Source organism: Hoplias malabaricus, chromosome 17, assembly GCF_029633855.1.
Source record: "Hoplias malabaricus isolate fHopMal1 chromosome 17, fHopMal1.hap1, whole genome shotgun sequence".
NCBI classification, from domain to species: Eukaryota; Metazoa; Chordata; class Actinopteri; order Characiformes; family Erythrinidae; genus Hoplias; species Hoplias malabaricus.
In genome coordinates this window covers 36,600,150-36,618,034 of record NC_089816.1, presented here as the reverse complement: position 1 = coordinate 36,618,034, position 17,885 = coordinate 36,600,150, and the positions used below count along the sequence as shown (strand labels likewise).

The 17,885-nt window shown below is 47.2% G+C and overlaps 1 protein-coding gene across 5 annotated transcripts in view; it reads right to left on the bottom strand.

Annotated features, from left to right (window-relative positions):
- flnca (filamin C, gamma a (actin binding protein 280)) overlaps positions 1 to 12,184 on the bottom strand; it is a 39,389-nt gene extending 27,205 nt beyond the window's left edge. For all 5 annotated transcript variants that reach the window (XM_066648453.1, XM_066648452.1, XM_066648455.1 and 2 more), the window contains exons 1-11: positions 11,806 to 12,184; positions 6,526 to 6,777; positions 4,158 to 4,255; positions 3,620 to 3,770; positions 3,158 to 3,276; positions 2,926 to 3,003; positions 2,489 to 2,651; positions 2,175 to 2,375; positions 1,176 to 1,313; positions 580 to 706; positions 359 to 495 (exon numbers count right to left, since the gene is read on the bottom strand). In XM_066648453.1, coding sequence (XP_066504550.1) covers positions 359 to 495; positions 580 to 706; positions 1,176 to 1,313; positions 2,175 to 2,375; positions 2,489 to 2,651; positions 2,926 to 3,003; positions 3,158 to 3,276; positions 3,620 to 3,770; positions 4,158 to 4,255; positions 6,526 to 6,777; positions 11,806 to 12,184 — 1,843 coding nt within the window. The remainder of the gene's footprint in view (positions 1 to 358; positions 496 to 579; positions 707 to 1,175; positions 1,314 to 2,174; positions 2,376 to 2,488; positions 2,652 to 2,925; positions 3,004 to 3,157; positions 3,277 to 3,619; positions 3,771 to 4,157; positions 4,256 to 6,525; positions 6,778 to 11,805) is intronic.
- Positions 12,185 to 17,885: the final 5,701 nt, after the last annotated feature.

Genomic DNA, 17,885 nt, shown 5'->3' with positions numbered 1-17,885 from the left:
CTCTCCCTACACATTCTCTACACACTCTCCCTACACACTCTCTCTACACAGGCCCCTACACACTCTCCCTACACAGGCCCCTACACACATTCTCTACACACTCTCCCTACACAGGCCCCTACACACTCCCCCTACACACTCTCCCTACACACTCTCTCTACACAGGCCCCTACACACTCTCCCTACACACTCTCCCTACACAGGCCCCTACACACTCTCCCTACACCCTCTCCATACACACTCCCCCAACACACTCTCCCTACTCACTCTCTTTACACAGGCCCCTACACACTCTCCCTACACACTCTACACACACACACACACACGGACACAGACACATGGTTCTGGAATGACTTACCTAGAGTTCCCACCTCGGTGCCGATGGCCTCCACCACGAAGTCAGCAGACTTTCCCACGACGCCGGTCTCTAACCCCGGACCCCAGGCTCGCACCTTCTGCAGCCCCGCCTCCACCCCCACCTCCACTTCGAAAGGGCTGGAACACACACACACACATCTGAGGATGCTGGCTATGCCGGACGGTCAGAACAGGGAGGACAGTGAGGCATGAGGGTCTCACCTGCGTGGAACGGGCTGACCCCCCCAGGTTATTGTCACTGTGTACTTTCCAGGGACGGTGGGGCGGTAATCGCACTCATACACTCCGTCACCTACGTCACGCACCTTCACTGGAACTTCAGCTCCACCTTCAGCAACACACACACACACACACACAAAAACACACACAGAGCAGTCACAGACTGAAACAGTCTGCGTTCTTCACATACACCCAGAGATAGACTTGATCCCTATGGGAGACTAACTAAGGCAAAATACACTGAAACACTTTCACACTGCACCTATATGAGAGACAGAGAGAGAGAGAGAGAGAGAGAGAGAGAGAGATAGAGAGGAGAAGAGGAGAGAGATAGAGAGGAGAGAGACACAGAGAGAGAGATAGAGAGGAGAGAGAGAAAGAGATAGAGAGGAGAGAGATAAAGAGGAGAGAGAGAGAGAGATAGAGAGGAAAGAGACACAGAGAGAGAGAGAGACAGAGAGAGAGATAGAGAGGAGAGAGACACAGAGAGAGAGATAGAGAGGAGAGAGACACAGAGAGACACACTCTCTCTCTCTCTCTCGCTCTAAGCCCTGGACATGTGAAAGACAGACACTTACTGGGTCCTTTCACCGTGACCTTCAGTTCCCCGGTTCCCGCCCCCTTGGTGAAGACCCGGAAGTCAGCCACCTCCTTCACCCGGACGCCTTTGGGCTGCAGTCCTCGGCCCGTGGCCCGGCAGGCGCTGGGGTTGCTGGCTGAGGGGAGAGAACACACACAGATCAGTCTTATACAGAGACAGAGGTGGGTGGTGGTGTTAGTGATTCTGAGACGTCTTCAGACCCGAGAGGACGGAGCCGGGGACGAGGACTGGACCAGGACACAGCACAGTTACTTCCATGAAGTAACAGAACCCACAGATCCCCACAGGGAGGACAACAACTCACACACAGACACTTTCTCAAACAAGACAATGGACAATGTTCTGTCCAGGAAACAATCCCACAATGCAATGTTCTCTTTCTCTCATCATGTCTCTCCCTGTCCCTTTCTCTTTGTATGTGTCTCTCTCTCTCCCTCTCTCTCTATTATTCCTCAGATGAACCAGGCAAAATTAAAATGATCATTTGATGAAGGAACCGTTCTTTCACACACTCCGGTCCCCTGGCCCCAGTTGTGGTCAGTCCTGTCTGTGTCTGAGGAGCTCGGGACAGAACCAGTACCGGACTCGTGTTGTCACTGTTTCTGACAGCGCTGACTGAATTTGAGAACCACCTCTGACACAGAGGCCCTGACTGACCACAGGTGGAGCTGAACACACTGACGCTTTAAGCAGCCCAGGCCCCAAGCACACAGCAGGTCTCAGGTCAGAGACCACGGCGTTTGCCAGAAGCAGAGAAGGCTGCGACAGATCAGGCCAGGTGGGCGGGGCCTCGAGCAGGGCGCACCTTTAGGTTTGGGGGGCGGTCTCCCTGCAGGTGGAGTGCGCACGGCCTGAGGGAGGATCTGCAGTGCTGGAGGAGCACTTACAGGAGCTACAACAACAAACAGCACAGGGTGGTCTTTATCTCATCCTCACTGCACAGAGCAGATCATTGGGTCAGCGGACCCTGCCTCACCTTCAGAAACGTGCACTTTAAAGGGGCTTTTGGGAATGGGCTGTCCAGCGAAGGCTACGTGGACTGTGTGGGGACCCTCCATCACGGGTTTGTAGGTGCAGCGGAAAACGCTGTCCCCCTTGTTCTCCAGAATGACCTCCACCGTGTCTTTCTTCCCCTGGGGATCCACTATGACCACAGAGACATCACCGGCACCGGCGCCTGCAGGGACACACGGAGCACAGGGTCAAGCGGAACACACACAACCATCTGTACCAGATAACAACCAGTCACTTCACCCTCCCAGAGGAGACCCTCCGCCCGCCCTCGCTCACCTGCGGTGTAGATGTCGAAGTAGGTGGGTTTATGAGCCACGTTGCCAGTGGGCTCCAGACCAGGGCCCCTGGCCTGCACTTTGTTTGGGTCGCCGAGCGCTTTAGACACATTGACCAAGAAGGGGCTCTTATCGATGTCCTGCCCAGCAAACAGCACCTTCACCTGGACACAGAGGACCTCAGAGTAAGGGACACGCTGCGTTTTACATATCACTCACCTCCCGTCAGCAGTCTTCATCACGCACAGTGCCCCCTGCCTCCTGCTGATGGGGCCAGCGCTTATGGCATTTTCTACATGAGACCTACCCTACTGGACTCTAGTGGAGATGACCACTCGGGAGCCCCCCGAGACCCTACAGTCCGAACCCTGGTGAATGAAGTCTTTAGGGAATAAACACAAAGCCCTGAGTGAAACGGAAGCCGAATGATTTGTTTACCTTGTGAGGACCGGCCACTTTGGGAAGGTAACTGACTGAGTACGTCCTCTTCTTGTCGTTATTGGGGACAACTTTGGCCTAAAGAGAGAAGACAAAGTCTCAGTAAAAACAGTGCAGTAAATGTGTATAAATGAGAACTCGTGAGCTGCTGTGTTTATTATAAAACACTGATGTATATATAGATCTGAGGAATGTCTCAGACTTCATTACATTGATATTAAACTCCACCCACCTCCTCTGTGTGACCCTCCGGATCCTCAACGTACACTATGACCTCTCCCAGCCCAGCCTCCAGGGTCTCCACCGTGAACAGCGCCGGCTTCATCACCGTGTTCCCCTGGGGCTCGATACCTGCATCAACACGAGGAGCTTCATTAACACACCCACAAAGAGAGGGTCATCTCCCTCCATTACTGTGGTCACTACAGAGAGAGAGAGAGAGAGAAAGAGAGGGAGAGAGGGAGCGAGAGAGAGAGAGGGAAAGAGAGAGATGGAGAGAGAGAGAGAGAGAGAGAGAGAGAGAGAAAGAGAGAGGGAGAGAGAGAGTGAGAGAGAGAGAGAGAGAGAGAGAAAGAGAGAGAGAGAGAGAGAGAGAGAGAGAGAGAGAGAGGCAGAAAGAGAGAGAGACAGACAGACAGAGAGAAAGAGACAGACAGACAGAGAGAAAGAGACAGACAGAGAGAGACAGACCCACCTGGACCGTAGGCCTTGGCCTTGAGAGGGTACAGCTGTCTGGGTTTGACCGGAGCGCCAGGTTTGAGTTTGGCTTTGGGGAACTGTGAGAGGTACGTCATCACCGAGTGTTCGTCCACATCCGGGTCCACGATCTCCTCTGGTGCGATCACCTGTGGGACAGGGGGCGGAGCCACAAACAAGTGAGTTCTCCATTGTCAGAACTACACCCCTAACACTGCCTGTGTGTGTGTGTGTGTAGTGTATGTGTGTGTGTGTGTGTAGTGTGTGTGTGTGTGTGTAGTGTATGTGTGTGTGTGTGTGTGGTGTGTGTGTGTGTGTAGTGTGTGTGTGTGTGTAGTGTGTGTGTGTATGTATGCGTGCGTGTGTGTCTAGTGTGTGTGTGTGTAGTGTGTGTGTGTGTGTGTGTGTGTAGTGTATGTGTGTGTGTGTGTGTAGTGTGTGTGTGTGTGTAGTGTGTGTGTGTATGTATGCGTGCGTGTGTGTCTAGTGTGTGTGTGTGTAGTGTGTGTGTGTGTATAGTGTGTGTGTGTGTTTACCTGAGGTACCCCCAGCCAGTCGTCCGCCTGCTGCATGGCCTCCCTTGCGTTCTGCACCGGCTTGTTTGGGTCCCACGCCTCCCAGTCTGGACACAATCCTGTGGGGACAGAGGGACAGGTGTGAAGTGGTGAATGTCTCCTGTGTCTGTGAGAGGGATTCCCTCAGTTCATAGCGACAATGAAAGCTTCTCTTATACTTTCATTTCCGTGAGTAAACATCATCAACATCTGGAACAAAAGACCCTCCAAACCGACCCGACAGCTGGAACTGTTCCACGGGGGCGGAGTCTGTGTAGGAGATACAATGTGGTTCTCCGGAACATTCCCGGCTCTGTTCACACATGGGTCACTGCGAGACTTTCAAAATGACTTTCTTATCATTAACATCAGCTGTTATCCAGTAGTTATTCATTCTCCATTTTCACTAAAGTGGGGACCATTAATTCTTCCATAAGTTCTTAAAGCTAATCAGTTTAAACCTTAACCTTTAAACCATGTCTTCATCTTAATGTTATTTTACACTCAGTGGAAGTCCCCACAAAGTGAGTGTATAAACAGGTATTTGTCCCCTCACAATTTGAGATATTTATGGCACACACAGACACACACACACACACACACACACACACACACACACACACATTAAAGGAAGTGCTGCAGGTCCATGGGGGTCTGTGGGTGAGGTGTGGTCTCCCAGTGGCAGGTTGTGATGTCAGACTTGGTTCAGAGGGAGACAGAGGAGCCTCCTGTTCTAGAAACGTCTCTAATTAAATGTTCACAAAGCCTTTTTAGGACCCTGAGTGATCCAGACCCCCGCTGTCGGGGAGAGGGGGGCTGAGTAAGAGCGGCTGAATGCAAGGCGTGAACAATCTGCTGCGAGAGTGAAGAGCGAGGAGGACAGCACAGCCCTGTATGGTCAGAGCGGAGACGGCTCTCCTGGAGCTGCTTAATGTCTCACACACACACACACACCAACCCCCACGTAACACATACTGTCATAAGAACTGAGAGAAGAACAAACTCAGGCAGGGGTTTAACCCTCTGTGTTCCAGCTCCCGCTGTCGGTTTCACACAGTTTACAGAACACAGTGGAGCCCAAGTTTAATCTGAACACTGACAGTACACTGTGTCACTGAGGAACTCTCAAGAGAACATCATCAGAACTTTCATAAATGTAGAGGTAGACTTTATTTAACTTTTAACTTGACTTCAGAAATCTCCAGGAATTCGATGTTGTTTTCCGGTTGAAAAGAGTTCTGTTATAAAAATGATAAACATCCCCCTCTGTTTCTGGAGAAGAGAATGTAACCTTTAAAACCACTGCTGTACCTTTAAAGGCACAGTACACTGTTTGTACCCGTAGTGACAGTAGGTACTGGTACTGCACCTGTTTGACTGTCGGTGTACGCCACAGCGACACAGCGCCGGTTTGTGGAGAGTGAGCTTTATCAGGATCTGTGCGTTTGTAATGGGAGTTTTGGGTGAACAGCCCCTGTTTGTGTAGGAGGCATATGGCAGACCTCGGGGGGCTGAGTGTTGGCCGAGCAGGGGCTGAGCAGAGCCGAGTTTGAAGGCTAAAGGGGCTGGTTATATTTATAAAGCCTGGCTCAGAGGCTCCAGCGCTGAAAGCTCGGCTTAGTGTGAAACAACTGTTCACCTGTCTGTCAGGACGCCTGTCCAAACAACTCCACAGAGGCTCCGAGTCAAGTCAAGGACCTCGGAGCACACAGGACAAACGGGGCTTTACTCTCGGACACAGTTTGGACTTCAGAGTCAGACCATGCTCTGATCCTAAGTGACCTACAGTAGTTACTCTGTACATTTGTTAAGTGTAGTTCCCTGTTAGCCTTTAGCTGAACTTCCCCTCACACACAATGCCCCCAACACTGAGACACACGATGTCCACCACTGTGTCTTTTCACACTGCAGCTACTGCAGTGACACCGGACAGTTCTACACAGTGAAGGAGAGCGGCGACTGCCCAGGTCCATCACATCAGCTGAGAGATGCCTGACCTGACTGGCACCATGATACGGGGTGGAAGGTCACCCCCCCCACAAAGAGAGACAGAGGCTAACTCCATCTCTTAGAGCACCTCAGACCACACTCACAGGTAGAGAAACAGGTAGAGACCAGGGTGAGAAACAGATGGAGAGGAGTTGGAAAAACAGATGGAGATGAGATGAAGACATAGAAGGAGATCAGGGTGAGAAACAGATAGAGATCAGTGTGAGAAACAGATGGAGATGAGTTGGAGACACAGAAAAAGATAGGGGTGAGAAACAGATATAGATCAGAGTGAGAAACAAGTGGAGATGAGATTGAGGAACCCCCCCCACACACACACTTTAGGAACAGCAGCACACACCTGGAGCACAGTTGTCCACCAGCGCCCCCAGTGCCTTGCCGTCCCTCCAGTCGCGGTTGAAGTTGTTGATGGGCAGCTGAGGGACTTTGTTCTGGATCCAGCCCAGGAGGCGCTGTTTCGGGGTCAGTTTCTTCTTCTCCTCATCCTCATCCTCATCGTCCCACATGGGCATGGAGATGGAGTAGTGCAGGATGAGCGTCCAGATCATTCCCAGGATGAGCTTCAGGTTCCCATCCACAATGGCTTTGCTGTCTGTGGACAGAAGACACAGTGAGAACTGGGACAGAACCAGGCTGGTGTGGAACCACAGTCAGATTCTAAACTGTGATGTGTTCTAGATCTGAAACAAAATCTCTGAACTCAAACAGAGCTTAATTGAGCTGATTGGTGAGCAGCGCTGAGACGGACTGGCTCCTTGCCCCCGTGTGGACGCACCGCTACCCTGACCATGAAGAAGTGCTGACAGATGATACATGAATAAACGAATGAATGAATGAATTATGGATTGTTTGTTGTTATGTGATATTTATTTAGTTATATGTAGTTAACTTAGTGTGTGTTTAATATGTGTGTAATATGTGTAGTAATGTGTGCAGTGTTTAACAGCGCCCCCTATAGACCATTCAAAACCACCTCCAGAACCAAAGATCCTCTGCTCTGTCTCATTGTCTCACTGTGGTCGGTCTCTCTCCTGTCTGTGTTACCCACTCAGTCTCACTGTGGTCGGTCTCTCTCATGTCTGTGTTACCCACTCAGTCTCACTGTGGTCGGTCTCTCTCCTGTCTGTGTTACCCACTCAGTCTCACTGTGGTCGGTCTCTCTCCTGTCTGTGTTACCCACTCGGTCTCACTGTGGTCGGTCTCTCTCCTGTCTGTGTTACCCACTCGGTCTCACTGTGGTCGGTCTCTCTCCTGTCTGTGTTACCCACTCAGTCTCACTGTGGTCGGTCTCTCTCCTGTCTGTGTTACCCACTCAGTCTCACTGTGGTCGGTCTCTCTCCTGTCTGTGTTACCCACTCGGTCTCACTGTGGTCGGTCTCTCTCCTGTCTGTGTTACCCACTCAGTCTCACTGTGGTCGGTCTCTCTCCTGTCTGTGTTACCCACTCAGTCTCACTGTGGTCGGTCTCTCTCCTGTCTGTGTTACCCACTCAGTCTCACTGTGGTCGGTCTCTCTCCTGTCTGTGTTACCCACTCAGTCTCACTGTGGTCGGTCTCTCTCCTGTCTGTGTTACCCACTCGGTCTCACTGTGGTCGGTCTCTCTCCTGTCTGTGTTACCCACTCAGTCTCACTGTGGTCGGTCTCTCTCCTGTCTGTGTTACCCACTCAGTCTCACTGCTGTTGGAGATATAGTCTGGTTAACGGCATGTAACTCCTGAAATAGTCTCATTCATACATTCGTTCATTCATTATCTGTAACCGCTTATCCAATTCAATAAAAAAGCTAATAAAGGATAGACACATGTCTACCACCTCCAGAACCAAAGATCCTCTGCTCTGTCTCATTGTCTCACTGTGGTCGGTCTCTCTCCTGTCTGTGTTACCCACTCAGTCTCACTGTGGTTGGTCTCTCTCATGTCTGTGTTACCCACTCGGTCTCACTGTGGTCGGTCTCTCTCCTGTCTGTGTTACCCACTCAGTCTCACTGTGGTCGGTCTCTCTCCTGTCTGTGTTACCCACTCGGTCTCACTGTGGTCGGTCTCTCTCCTGTCTGTGTTACCCACTCAGTCTCACTGTGGTCGGTCTCTCTCCTGTCTGTGTTACCCACTCAGTCTCACTGTGGTCGGTCTCTCTCCTGTCTGTGTTACCCACTCAGTCTCACTGTGGTCGGTCTCTCTCCTGTCTGTGTTACCCACTCGGTCTCACTGTGGTCGGTCTCTCTCCTGTCTGTGTTACCCACTCAGTCTCACTGTGGTCGGTCTCTCTCCTGTCTGTGTTACCCACTCAGTCTCACTGCTGTTGGAGATATAGTCTGGTTAACGGCATGTAACTCCTGAAATAGTCTCATTCATACATTCGTTCATTCATTATCTGTAACCGCTTATCCAATTCAATAAAAAAGCTAATAAAGGATAGACACATGTCTACCACCTCCAGAACCAAAGATCCTCTGCTCTGTCTCATTGTCTCACTGTGGTCGGTCTCTCTCCTGTCTGTGTTACCCACTCAGTCTCACTGTGGTTGGTCTCTCTCATGTCTGTGTTACCCACTCAGTCTCACTGTGGTCGGTCTCTCTCCTGTCTGTGTTACCCACTCAGTCTCACTGTGGTCGGTCTCTCTCATGTCTGTGTTACCCACTCGGTCTCACTGTGGTCGGTCTCTCTCCTGTTTGTGTTACCCACTCAGTCTCACTGCTGTTGGAGATATAGTCTGGTTAACGGCATGTAACTCCTGAAATAGTCTCATTCATACATTCGTTCATTCATTATCTGTAACCGCTTATCCAATTCAATAAAAAAGCTAATAAAGGATAGACACATGTCTCGTCCTGTTCTCTGCCTCAGGACTCAGTGGTACAGGGCGTCCACCCGACAGGTCGGACAGCAGTGAATTTTTCAGAAGCAGTGAAACTGATCTATATCTCGTTTACTTTGGAACGGTTCCCTGTGTGATGCCCTACGTTCTGTGAAGTGCACCCTCAGGGTTCCATAGTCCTGTCAGTGTCGGGTACAAGGGTGTGTGTTGTGACACTGTCTCATAATAAAACAAAGATCTGTGACTATATCTGGAACCACATTAATGTCACAGACAGGAGTGAGTCTGGAACACTCACACACACACACACACACACACACTCAGAGACACAGTCACGCTTGAAATGTCTCTGCTAACGACCACAACTCTGGCTGTAGCTCTGGAAAATCAACGACTGATAACAGCAGAGGGCTGTGGGGTATTTATCCAGGGAGGGATCATGTCCGGTAAACTTCCAGAGTCCTTCCATTACCGCAGGTCTCTAAGATGTTTACCCTGACCTCTCTAAGAGTGAAACACACTAATGAAATCACACCCAGGCGTCTGCGGCTCTGAGACCGTGAGCTAACGGCTGAAACATTTCTACCACGTCACTGCGACCCCTCCAAGGCACCCTCGCCTCTGCGGCAGGAACCAAACACATTCCTGACCTCTCGGCTTTTCCGCACAGAGTTATGCTCCAAGAGTTTGACCTTCAGACACACACACACACACACACACACACGTGTGTGTGCACTCCCAGAGCCAGGCTATTTTAAGCGTCCACTGAGTATCTGAGAGCAGATATTTCACCCCCATGACTTGTCCTCCAATAACTGCCATGTGCCAATCGACTGATAATAAAGTGTCATTATCCACCCACTCTACAGGTCACTGTGTCCCCAACAGCACAGTCCTCCTGTGTTTCAATAAACCCTTGTTCAAACCCAGGCACGTTTCATGACAAACAGAACAGCAGAGGGGTCCACATCGTCTATTTTATTTTTGTTCTGCTCTTTAGAGTCCAGGTGTGTTTCCTGAGGAACAGAGCAACAGAAGTCTCAGAGGAAAGGTTTATTGCTCATAGGTTGCTCTGTAATGTCTCAGAAGATTTAATGGTGATGCTCTTAAAATTCCTTAGGAGAAAGGAAACGAGAAAAAGGAGATGTGAGACATGAGAGAGATAGTAGGAGAGAGTAGGGTTGTGTTCATCTGAGCAGAGTTTGTGATTTAACTGAGATCTCCACTGAAACTCAAGGGGAGACACCTGTGAGTTTACAGAGGTCTATATCACAGGAGACACGTTTGAGCAGCAGGAGTTTTTTCGTCTGATCTTATTTCTCTCTAACAGAAGCTACAGAGATATTAAGGAGATCTCTTTTTGACTTTTCTTTCCTCTGCGATGGATCAAGGCCATTCAGACCATATCTAGAGTTCCATTCCTGACGACGTCCTGTTAACGGTGGGGATCATTAAAACCATCCTGAAGTCAAGAAGATCAGGCTCTTTACCATCGGCAGCTCCTTATTCAGCTCTGTCCAGGACACAGACAGGAACTTTCGAGAGAGAAACCAAACCCCGCATGCCATCAACCACAACAGCTGCTGTTTTCTCAGTGCCTGCGGGTGGATCCCGTCCATCTCCATAAATCACAGACGTGTCCCGGCCACTGGGACACACTCCTACCCCTGAAAAACCCTAAGATAATAGCCCCAACCTTCTCGGACAAGTCCAGCTCCTGCGCTAAAGTGCGTGACCTGTGTGACCTGTGGGTCTCTGGAAAGTTCTCTTTACACCAGTTGTTTTGTCTCATCGCTTAAAAATAAAAGCTCCCAAAAAAGGCTCGTTGGAACAATGCCATGAAACAGGGTTCCCCCGCCTTCTACACCTCCTCAGCCCACGTCCTCCGCCGTAAACACCACTTTAGACCGAAGAGAGACGTTACCTTTTTCAGAAAAGACAAATGACGAAAACTAAACCTAAAAGGTTTCCAAAGACTGGCTCTGAACTTTAGCTGAGACACTGCCCCAAACATTTAAAGGCATCTCAAGACAAAAAGCTGTTGCTAATAGTATAACACTGGACCCTCCAGTGAAGTGTGAAGAGACTCGGGCCTTGTCTGATCTGCTCTTTAGAACCTGAACACAACGTTCTGTGGTGGAAGTTTTAGCTGCTGTTGACAGAGGGTCATTTACTAACCGCAGAGGGTCAGGAAAGTTTTCATGTTTCACAGTAAAAGAACATCATGGTGACACAAATCTGGCAGCGACTGCACCCTGATCAGCCATAACATTAAAACACTGTCCACTCTCAGCTCCACTGACCACTGTGTAGTCCTACAGTTCCAAACCATAGTCCATAGTTACCATAGTTACACACTACAGTCTGGAACTGTAGCGCTGGAGTGTGCATGGATACCCTCAATGAACATGTTATAAATTGAGTATAGAAACCAGGCGGTGGTTGTAATGTTGTTGCTGATTGATGTATGTATTTTTGAATTTTGGCTAGAGCTTGTGACGCTCACCGACTATAGCCAGTAAGAATAACACATTATATATTTACACACACAAACACACTCCGGGTGGAGGATTCCTGTGTCAGTGCTCACTGAAGAAAATGATCCCTGGCATTGTGTGTTTATCCTGGAAAACTGCTGCACTGATTCATCCAATTCCATTAAAATCAATGGGATTTCACTTGCGGAACCCGGCTGATCACAGCTGAGTCTGACCCCAGTTTAATTTAGTAAACATTAAGCTTCTTTACGTGTTAAAGAACCACCCCAGAGCCTTTTACTGTAAACAGGTCAGAAGATGGCCACTCACCGATCGACACCAGTTTGATCCTCTCCCGATCCAGAAACTCCAGCGCCACGGACACATTTTCCAGCTTCATCTGCCTGAAGTTGGGCCTGACGTGGTGCTTCCTGTACATTTTCTTCTGGCTGAGCACCTCCAGCAGGGCGATGAGCTTCAGGCCGTCGCTCAGGTCCCTCTGCAGGTCCGTGATGTTCTTGTTGATGCACTTCAGGTGCTCGTTGCACCACCTGGTGAAGGTGTTCTGCTGGATTTTCTTCCAGGGCGCATCCTCCGCCAGCTCTTTCTCGGTGGCTGGCATCTCGTCGTCCTCTTCTTCCCCCCCCAGGTCGGTGGCCTGGTGGTACTGGGGCAGCTGCTCGTCCAGCGGGGTCCTGTGGCTTGTCATCTTTCCACCGGCGAAGGTGTGTGTTTTATACCTGGGCTGTGCTGCAGGTGCTGTGTGGGTTTTGCGAGGGGGCGTGAGGCACTGGAACAGGCCAAAACTTTGACGAGGTTAAAAAAGCCGTGGAGATTTCGAACCTGTTTGTAAAATTGGAAACTCTTGTCTCAGCGGCGCTGGAGGGAAGGGTCCGGCGGACCACCCGAGTTTTTAATTGACAGCCTCTTGTCAAAAGTCGTCGCTTCTTCCTAATGGACTTGTGCTGTAGAGCCTCAGTCTGGAGAATCCTCCTGTCTCTCTCTCAGTGTGTGACTCACTGTGTGTGTGAGACTCTAAGTGTGTGTGTGTGTGTGCGTGCGTGTGGGAATGGGGGCAGTAGAGCTGGGCTGGTTTATAAGTCCTGGCACCCCTGCCCCGTCAAACTGCAGGAATTCCTCTGTCATCCTCCTCACAGGAGACATGAACACACTCCCCCCATTGGTCAGGAACATGCCAGGAGCAGCCATTGGTCGGAGCAGCTGCATGACAATTTACTTTATTTCTGTCTGAAATGGATAGGGGAGCTGTGTGTGTGTGTGTGTGTGTGTGTGTGTGTGTGTGTGTGTGGGAGGGCTGTGGGGGCACTGGGGTGGGGGCTGGGGGCTGTAGTATGAGCTCATCAGACTGAAACAAGTGGTTCTAAAAAAGAAAGTGACGCAGCATGCTGGGGATTGCTCTAACGATCACCACCTTCAAAACCACATTAAAACTTTAAAAACTTTACAACTGAACTGCACATAGATATTGAGGTGGTATTACAGAGATATTAAGGAGAAACTACAGAGATATTAATGTGGAATTACAGAGATATTAATGTGGAATTACAGAGATATTAAGGTGGAACTACGGGGAGACTATGGAGACACTACAGAGATATTAAGGTGGAATTACAGAGATGCTAGGAAACACTACAGAGATATTAATGTGAAAAAACAGAGATACTAAGGAGACACTATAGAGATATTAAGGTGAAATTACAGAGACACTAAGGAGACACTACAGAGATATTAAGGTGGAATTATAGAGATACTAAGGAGACACTACAGAGATATTAAGGTGAAATTACAGAGACACTAAGGAGACACTACAGAGATATTAAGGTGAAATTACAGAGACACTACAGAGATATTAAGGTGAAAAAACAGAGATACTAAGGAGAAACTACAGAGATATTAAGGTGAAATTACAGAGACACTAAGGAGACACTACAGAGATATTAAGGTGGAATTACAGAGATTCTAAGGAAACACTACAGAGATATTAAGGTGACATTACAGAGATAGTAAGGAGACACTACAGAGGTATTAAGGTGAAATTACAGAGACACTAATGAGACACTACAGAGATATTAATGTGAAATTACAGATATACTAAGGAGACACTACAGAAATATTAATGTGGAATTACAGAGACACTAAGGAGAAACTACAGAGATATTAATGTAGAATTACAGAAATACTAAGGAGACACTACAGAGATATTAAGGTGAAATTACAGAGACACTAAGGAGACACTACAGAGATATTAAGATGGAATTACAGAGATACTAAGGAGAAACTACAGAGATATTAAGGTGAAATTACAGAGACACTAAGGAGACACTACAGAGATTATAATGTGGAATTACAGAGACACTAATGAGACACTACATATATATTAAGGTGGAATTACAGAGATACTAAGGAGACACTACAGAGACACTAATGTGGAATTACAGAGATACTAAGGAGACACTACAGAGATTTTAAGGTGGAATTACAGAGATACTAATGAGACACTACAGATATATTAAGGTGGAATTACAGAGATACTAAGAATAAACTACAGAGATATTAAAGTGAAATTACAGAGACACTATGGAGAAACTACAGAGATATTAATGTGGAATTAAAGAGACACTAAGGAGACACTACAGAGATTTTAAGGTGGAATTACAGAGATACTAAGGAGAAACTACAGAGATATTAAGGTAAAATTACAGAGACACTATTGAGAAACTACAGAGATATTAAAGTAGAACTACAGAGATATTAACGTAAAATTACAGAGACACTATGGAGAAAATACGGAGATATTAAGGTAGAAGTACAGAGATATTAATGTGGAACTTCAGAGATATTAAGCTGGAACTTCAGAGATATTAACGAGACACTACAGAGATATTAATGTGGAACTTCAGAGATACTAAGGGGACACTACAGAGATATTAAGGAGACACTACAGAGATATTAATGTGGAACTTCAGAGATACTAAGGGGACACTACAGAGATATTAACGAGACACTACAGAGATATTAATGTGGAATTACAGAGATACTAAGGAGACACTACAGAGATATTAATGTGGAATTACAGAGATACTAAGGAGACACTACAGAGATATTAATGTGGAATTACAGAGATATTAAGGAGACACTACAGAGATATTAATGTGGAATTACAGAGATACTAAGGAGACACTACAGAGATATTAATGTAGAATTACAGAGACACTAAGGAGACACTACAGAGATATTAATGTGGAATTACAGAGATACTAAGGAGACACTACAGAGATATTAATGTAATGTGGAATTACAGAGATACTAAGGAGACACTACAGAGATATTAATGTGAAATTACAGAGATATTAAGGTGGAACGTCAGAGATACTATGGAGACACTTCAGAGATATTAATGTGAAATTACAGAGATACTATGGAGAAAATACAGAGATATTAAAGTAGAACTACAGAGATATTAAAGTGAAATTACAGAGATACTAAGGAGACACTACTGAGATATTAAGGTGAAATTACAGAGACACTAAGGAGACACTACAGAGATATTAGTGTGGAATTACAGAGATACTAAGGAGACACTACAGAGATATTAGTGTGGAATTACAGATACTAAGGAGACACTACAGAGATATTAATGTGGAATTACAGAGATACTAAGGAGACACTATAGAGATAGATCGCTGCTCTTTTGTATTGAGAGAAGCCAGCAAAGTTGGTCTGGGAATCTTATAAGAATGAGATACACCTCTTCAAGAGAGACAAGGAAACTCACTGGACAGATTATACATTTCAGCTGGCCTGAGAATACCCCAGGAGAGATGCCTGGGCTTCTGTGCTCACCCTGTTACCATCGCAAAAGCTCAAAAATTCTAAGCAGATTAAAGAAGAAGTGATGAGACAAGACCTGATCCCAATTTACTCAGGGGTCAACTGTAACATGAGCGTATGACCAGCTGAATTTCTCCAGAAATAAACAGACTGCTCATCATAGCTCTAACATACAAAAGTGAGTCTGAGATCTCAGTCTGAGACCTCACAGCGGAGGATAGTGAAGGGATACAAAAAATATATCACACAGGCATCATCAGAAAATGACTTTATAACATTGTTATAGAGCTGGACACAGGTCAGGCCTGTCACAGTGTATTCAGATCTCAACACAGTGTATTCAGATAAACATGTATTTATTTATACTGGGATATAATAATGAAATCAGTATTAGTTTTGCATATGTTGATGTTATGTAATTGATATAATTCATTATTAATTTACTTCACCACAGTTGTGTAACACATGGTGTCACTGCCTCATTTCAGAGTTCAGAGGTTGTGGGTTCAATCCTCTCATGTCACTGTCTGTGAGGAGTGTGGTGTGTTCTCCCTGTGTCTGCGTGGGTTTCCTCCGGGTGACTGTCTGTGAGGAGTGTGGTGTGTTCTCCCTATGTCTGCGTGGGTTTCCTCCGGGTGACTGTCTGTGAGGAGTGTGGTGTGTTCTCTCTGTGTCTGCGTGGGTTACCTCCGGGTGACTGTCTGTGAGGAGTGTGGTGTGTTCTCCCTGTGTCTGCGTGGATTTCCTCCGGGTGACTGTCTGTGAGGAGTGTGGTGTGTTCTCTCTGTGTCTGCGTGGGTTACCTCCGGGTGACTGTCTGTGAGGAGTGTGGTGTGTTCTCCCTGTGTCTGCGTGGATTTCCTCCGGGTGACTGTCTGTGAGGAGTGTGGTGTGTTCTCCCTGTGTCTGCGTGGGTTTCCTCACAGAGGTGAGTGTATCAGTGTGTTCCTGTCTTGTACTCAGGGAAGGCTCTTGACCCACAGTGATGAATGAAGTGCTGGCAGAGCTCTGAGAGCTGGTGTATGTTGTTGGAACAGTTCATTCTGCACTGAGAAGTGTTTCTTCTTGGTGTAAAACCATGGTGGAAAAAAGAGACTCTCAGAAACTCTAAGATATAATTAGATTATAATGAAGTGACTGGTGCCTTTATTTACAAAGTGACTGAGCACTTTCCTAGCTAATGAACCACTAATAGACACTGATGTACACACACACACACACACACACCGAGGCACTCCAGGAGGGAATATGATGCGTTTAAAGAGGAGACTCATCCTGAAGGCAGCGGTCAGTCACTTGAAATAACAGTGTGTGAGAGTGTGTATTAAATTACTGCTCCGTAAATGTATTAATAGACTGAAGCAGAGAATAAACACACATGTGTGTCAGAGGTAAGATCCCACATGTTAAAGGGCCCATACTCTTGATTCTTTAGTATCTGTACTGTACTCACAAAGCTGCAAAACTGTGAAGAGACTCACTGAATTCTAAAAGCTTCTCCTGCTGCATTGACTCGACACAGAGACTGCGCCATAGACTCCTCAAGAGCCCTACGTTGTTCTGAGCAGTTATACTTCTGCATTAGTGTCTGTGTCACTCTGCAGTAACACCACCACCACACAACGTCTGAATCTCAAACATCTTCCTCCAAAATAAGTAGTGCACAATGTAGTGGTGCAGTAGTGTTATAAATCTTTAATGTGCACTACGTAGGGAGTAGGGCACTATTTGGGACAGAGCATAGTTTACATGCAGCACCAGGAAAGAAACAAATACAAAGCCGGTACCCTTTTCCCGTGATTGTTTGTAGGAGTTGTTCCTATTTGTCCTTTGTCTGGCTTTTTATTCGTCCTGTGTCTTCCACACCGATGTATGAGGAAGTCTCGGTGGTGAATGTGCTGCTGTCTGCATTCTCTCTCGTATGGAGAAGAAGAGTTTAATTTTTCTGGACTTTCTCGGTTCAACGTGTTCGTCAGACTGTGGACCAATCACATCGTCGTGGTCGTACGCATCAGGAGAGGTGTGCATTTCACTACAGCATAGGGTTTGGGTTGGCACATTACCTACATCATAGGTCTGATGTAGAAGCATAAATTGTGCTTAAGATTACTGACATCATTAAATCTAGTTAGAACTGAGGTCATGAATACAGTCTGAGTTCTCTCAAGGCTGTGCTCTCACGCCTTCTCTCCAGCCTCGCTAATATTGACTTTGTCTACAAGGAACCGTCTGTGAAGATCATGAAGTTTGCTGATGACACCACTGGGGTTGGCCTCATCACCGCCAGTCTGTCGATGCAAAAGAAAAGGTGGGGCTAGAGGTGGAGTCAATGCCACCTCTATTTTGTGTATTGATTTTTTACCGATTTATGACTCAACAGGAATTTTTTGTTTGTATGTTTATTTATTTATTGTCAAAACATTTACAGTACAAAATATACCTCCAAGTTACAAAATAAGCACATTAACCCCACGGCTCCTAAAGACAGCACAACAGCAACGCTGTGAAAACTCCATCAGCTTACACTGAGAAATCCACCATTAGCATCGGAATGTTAG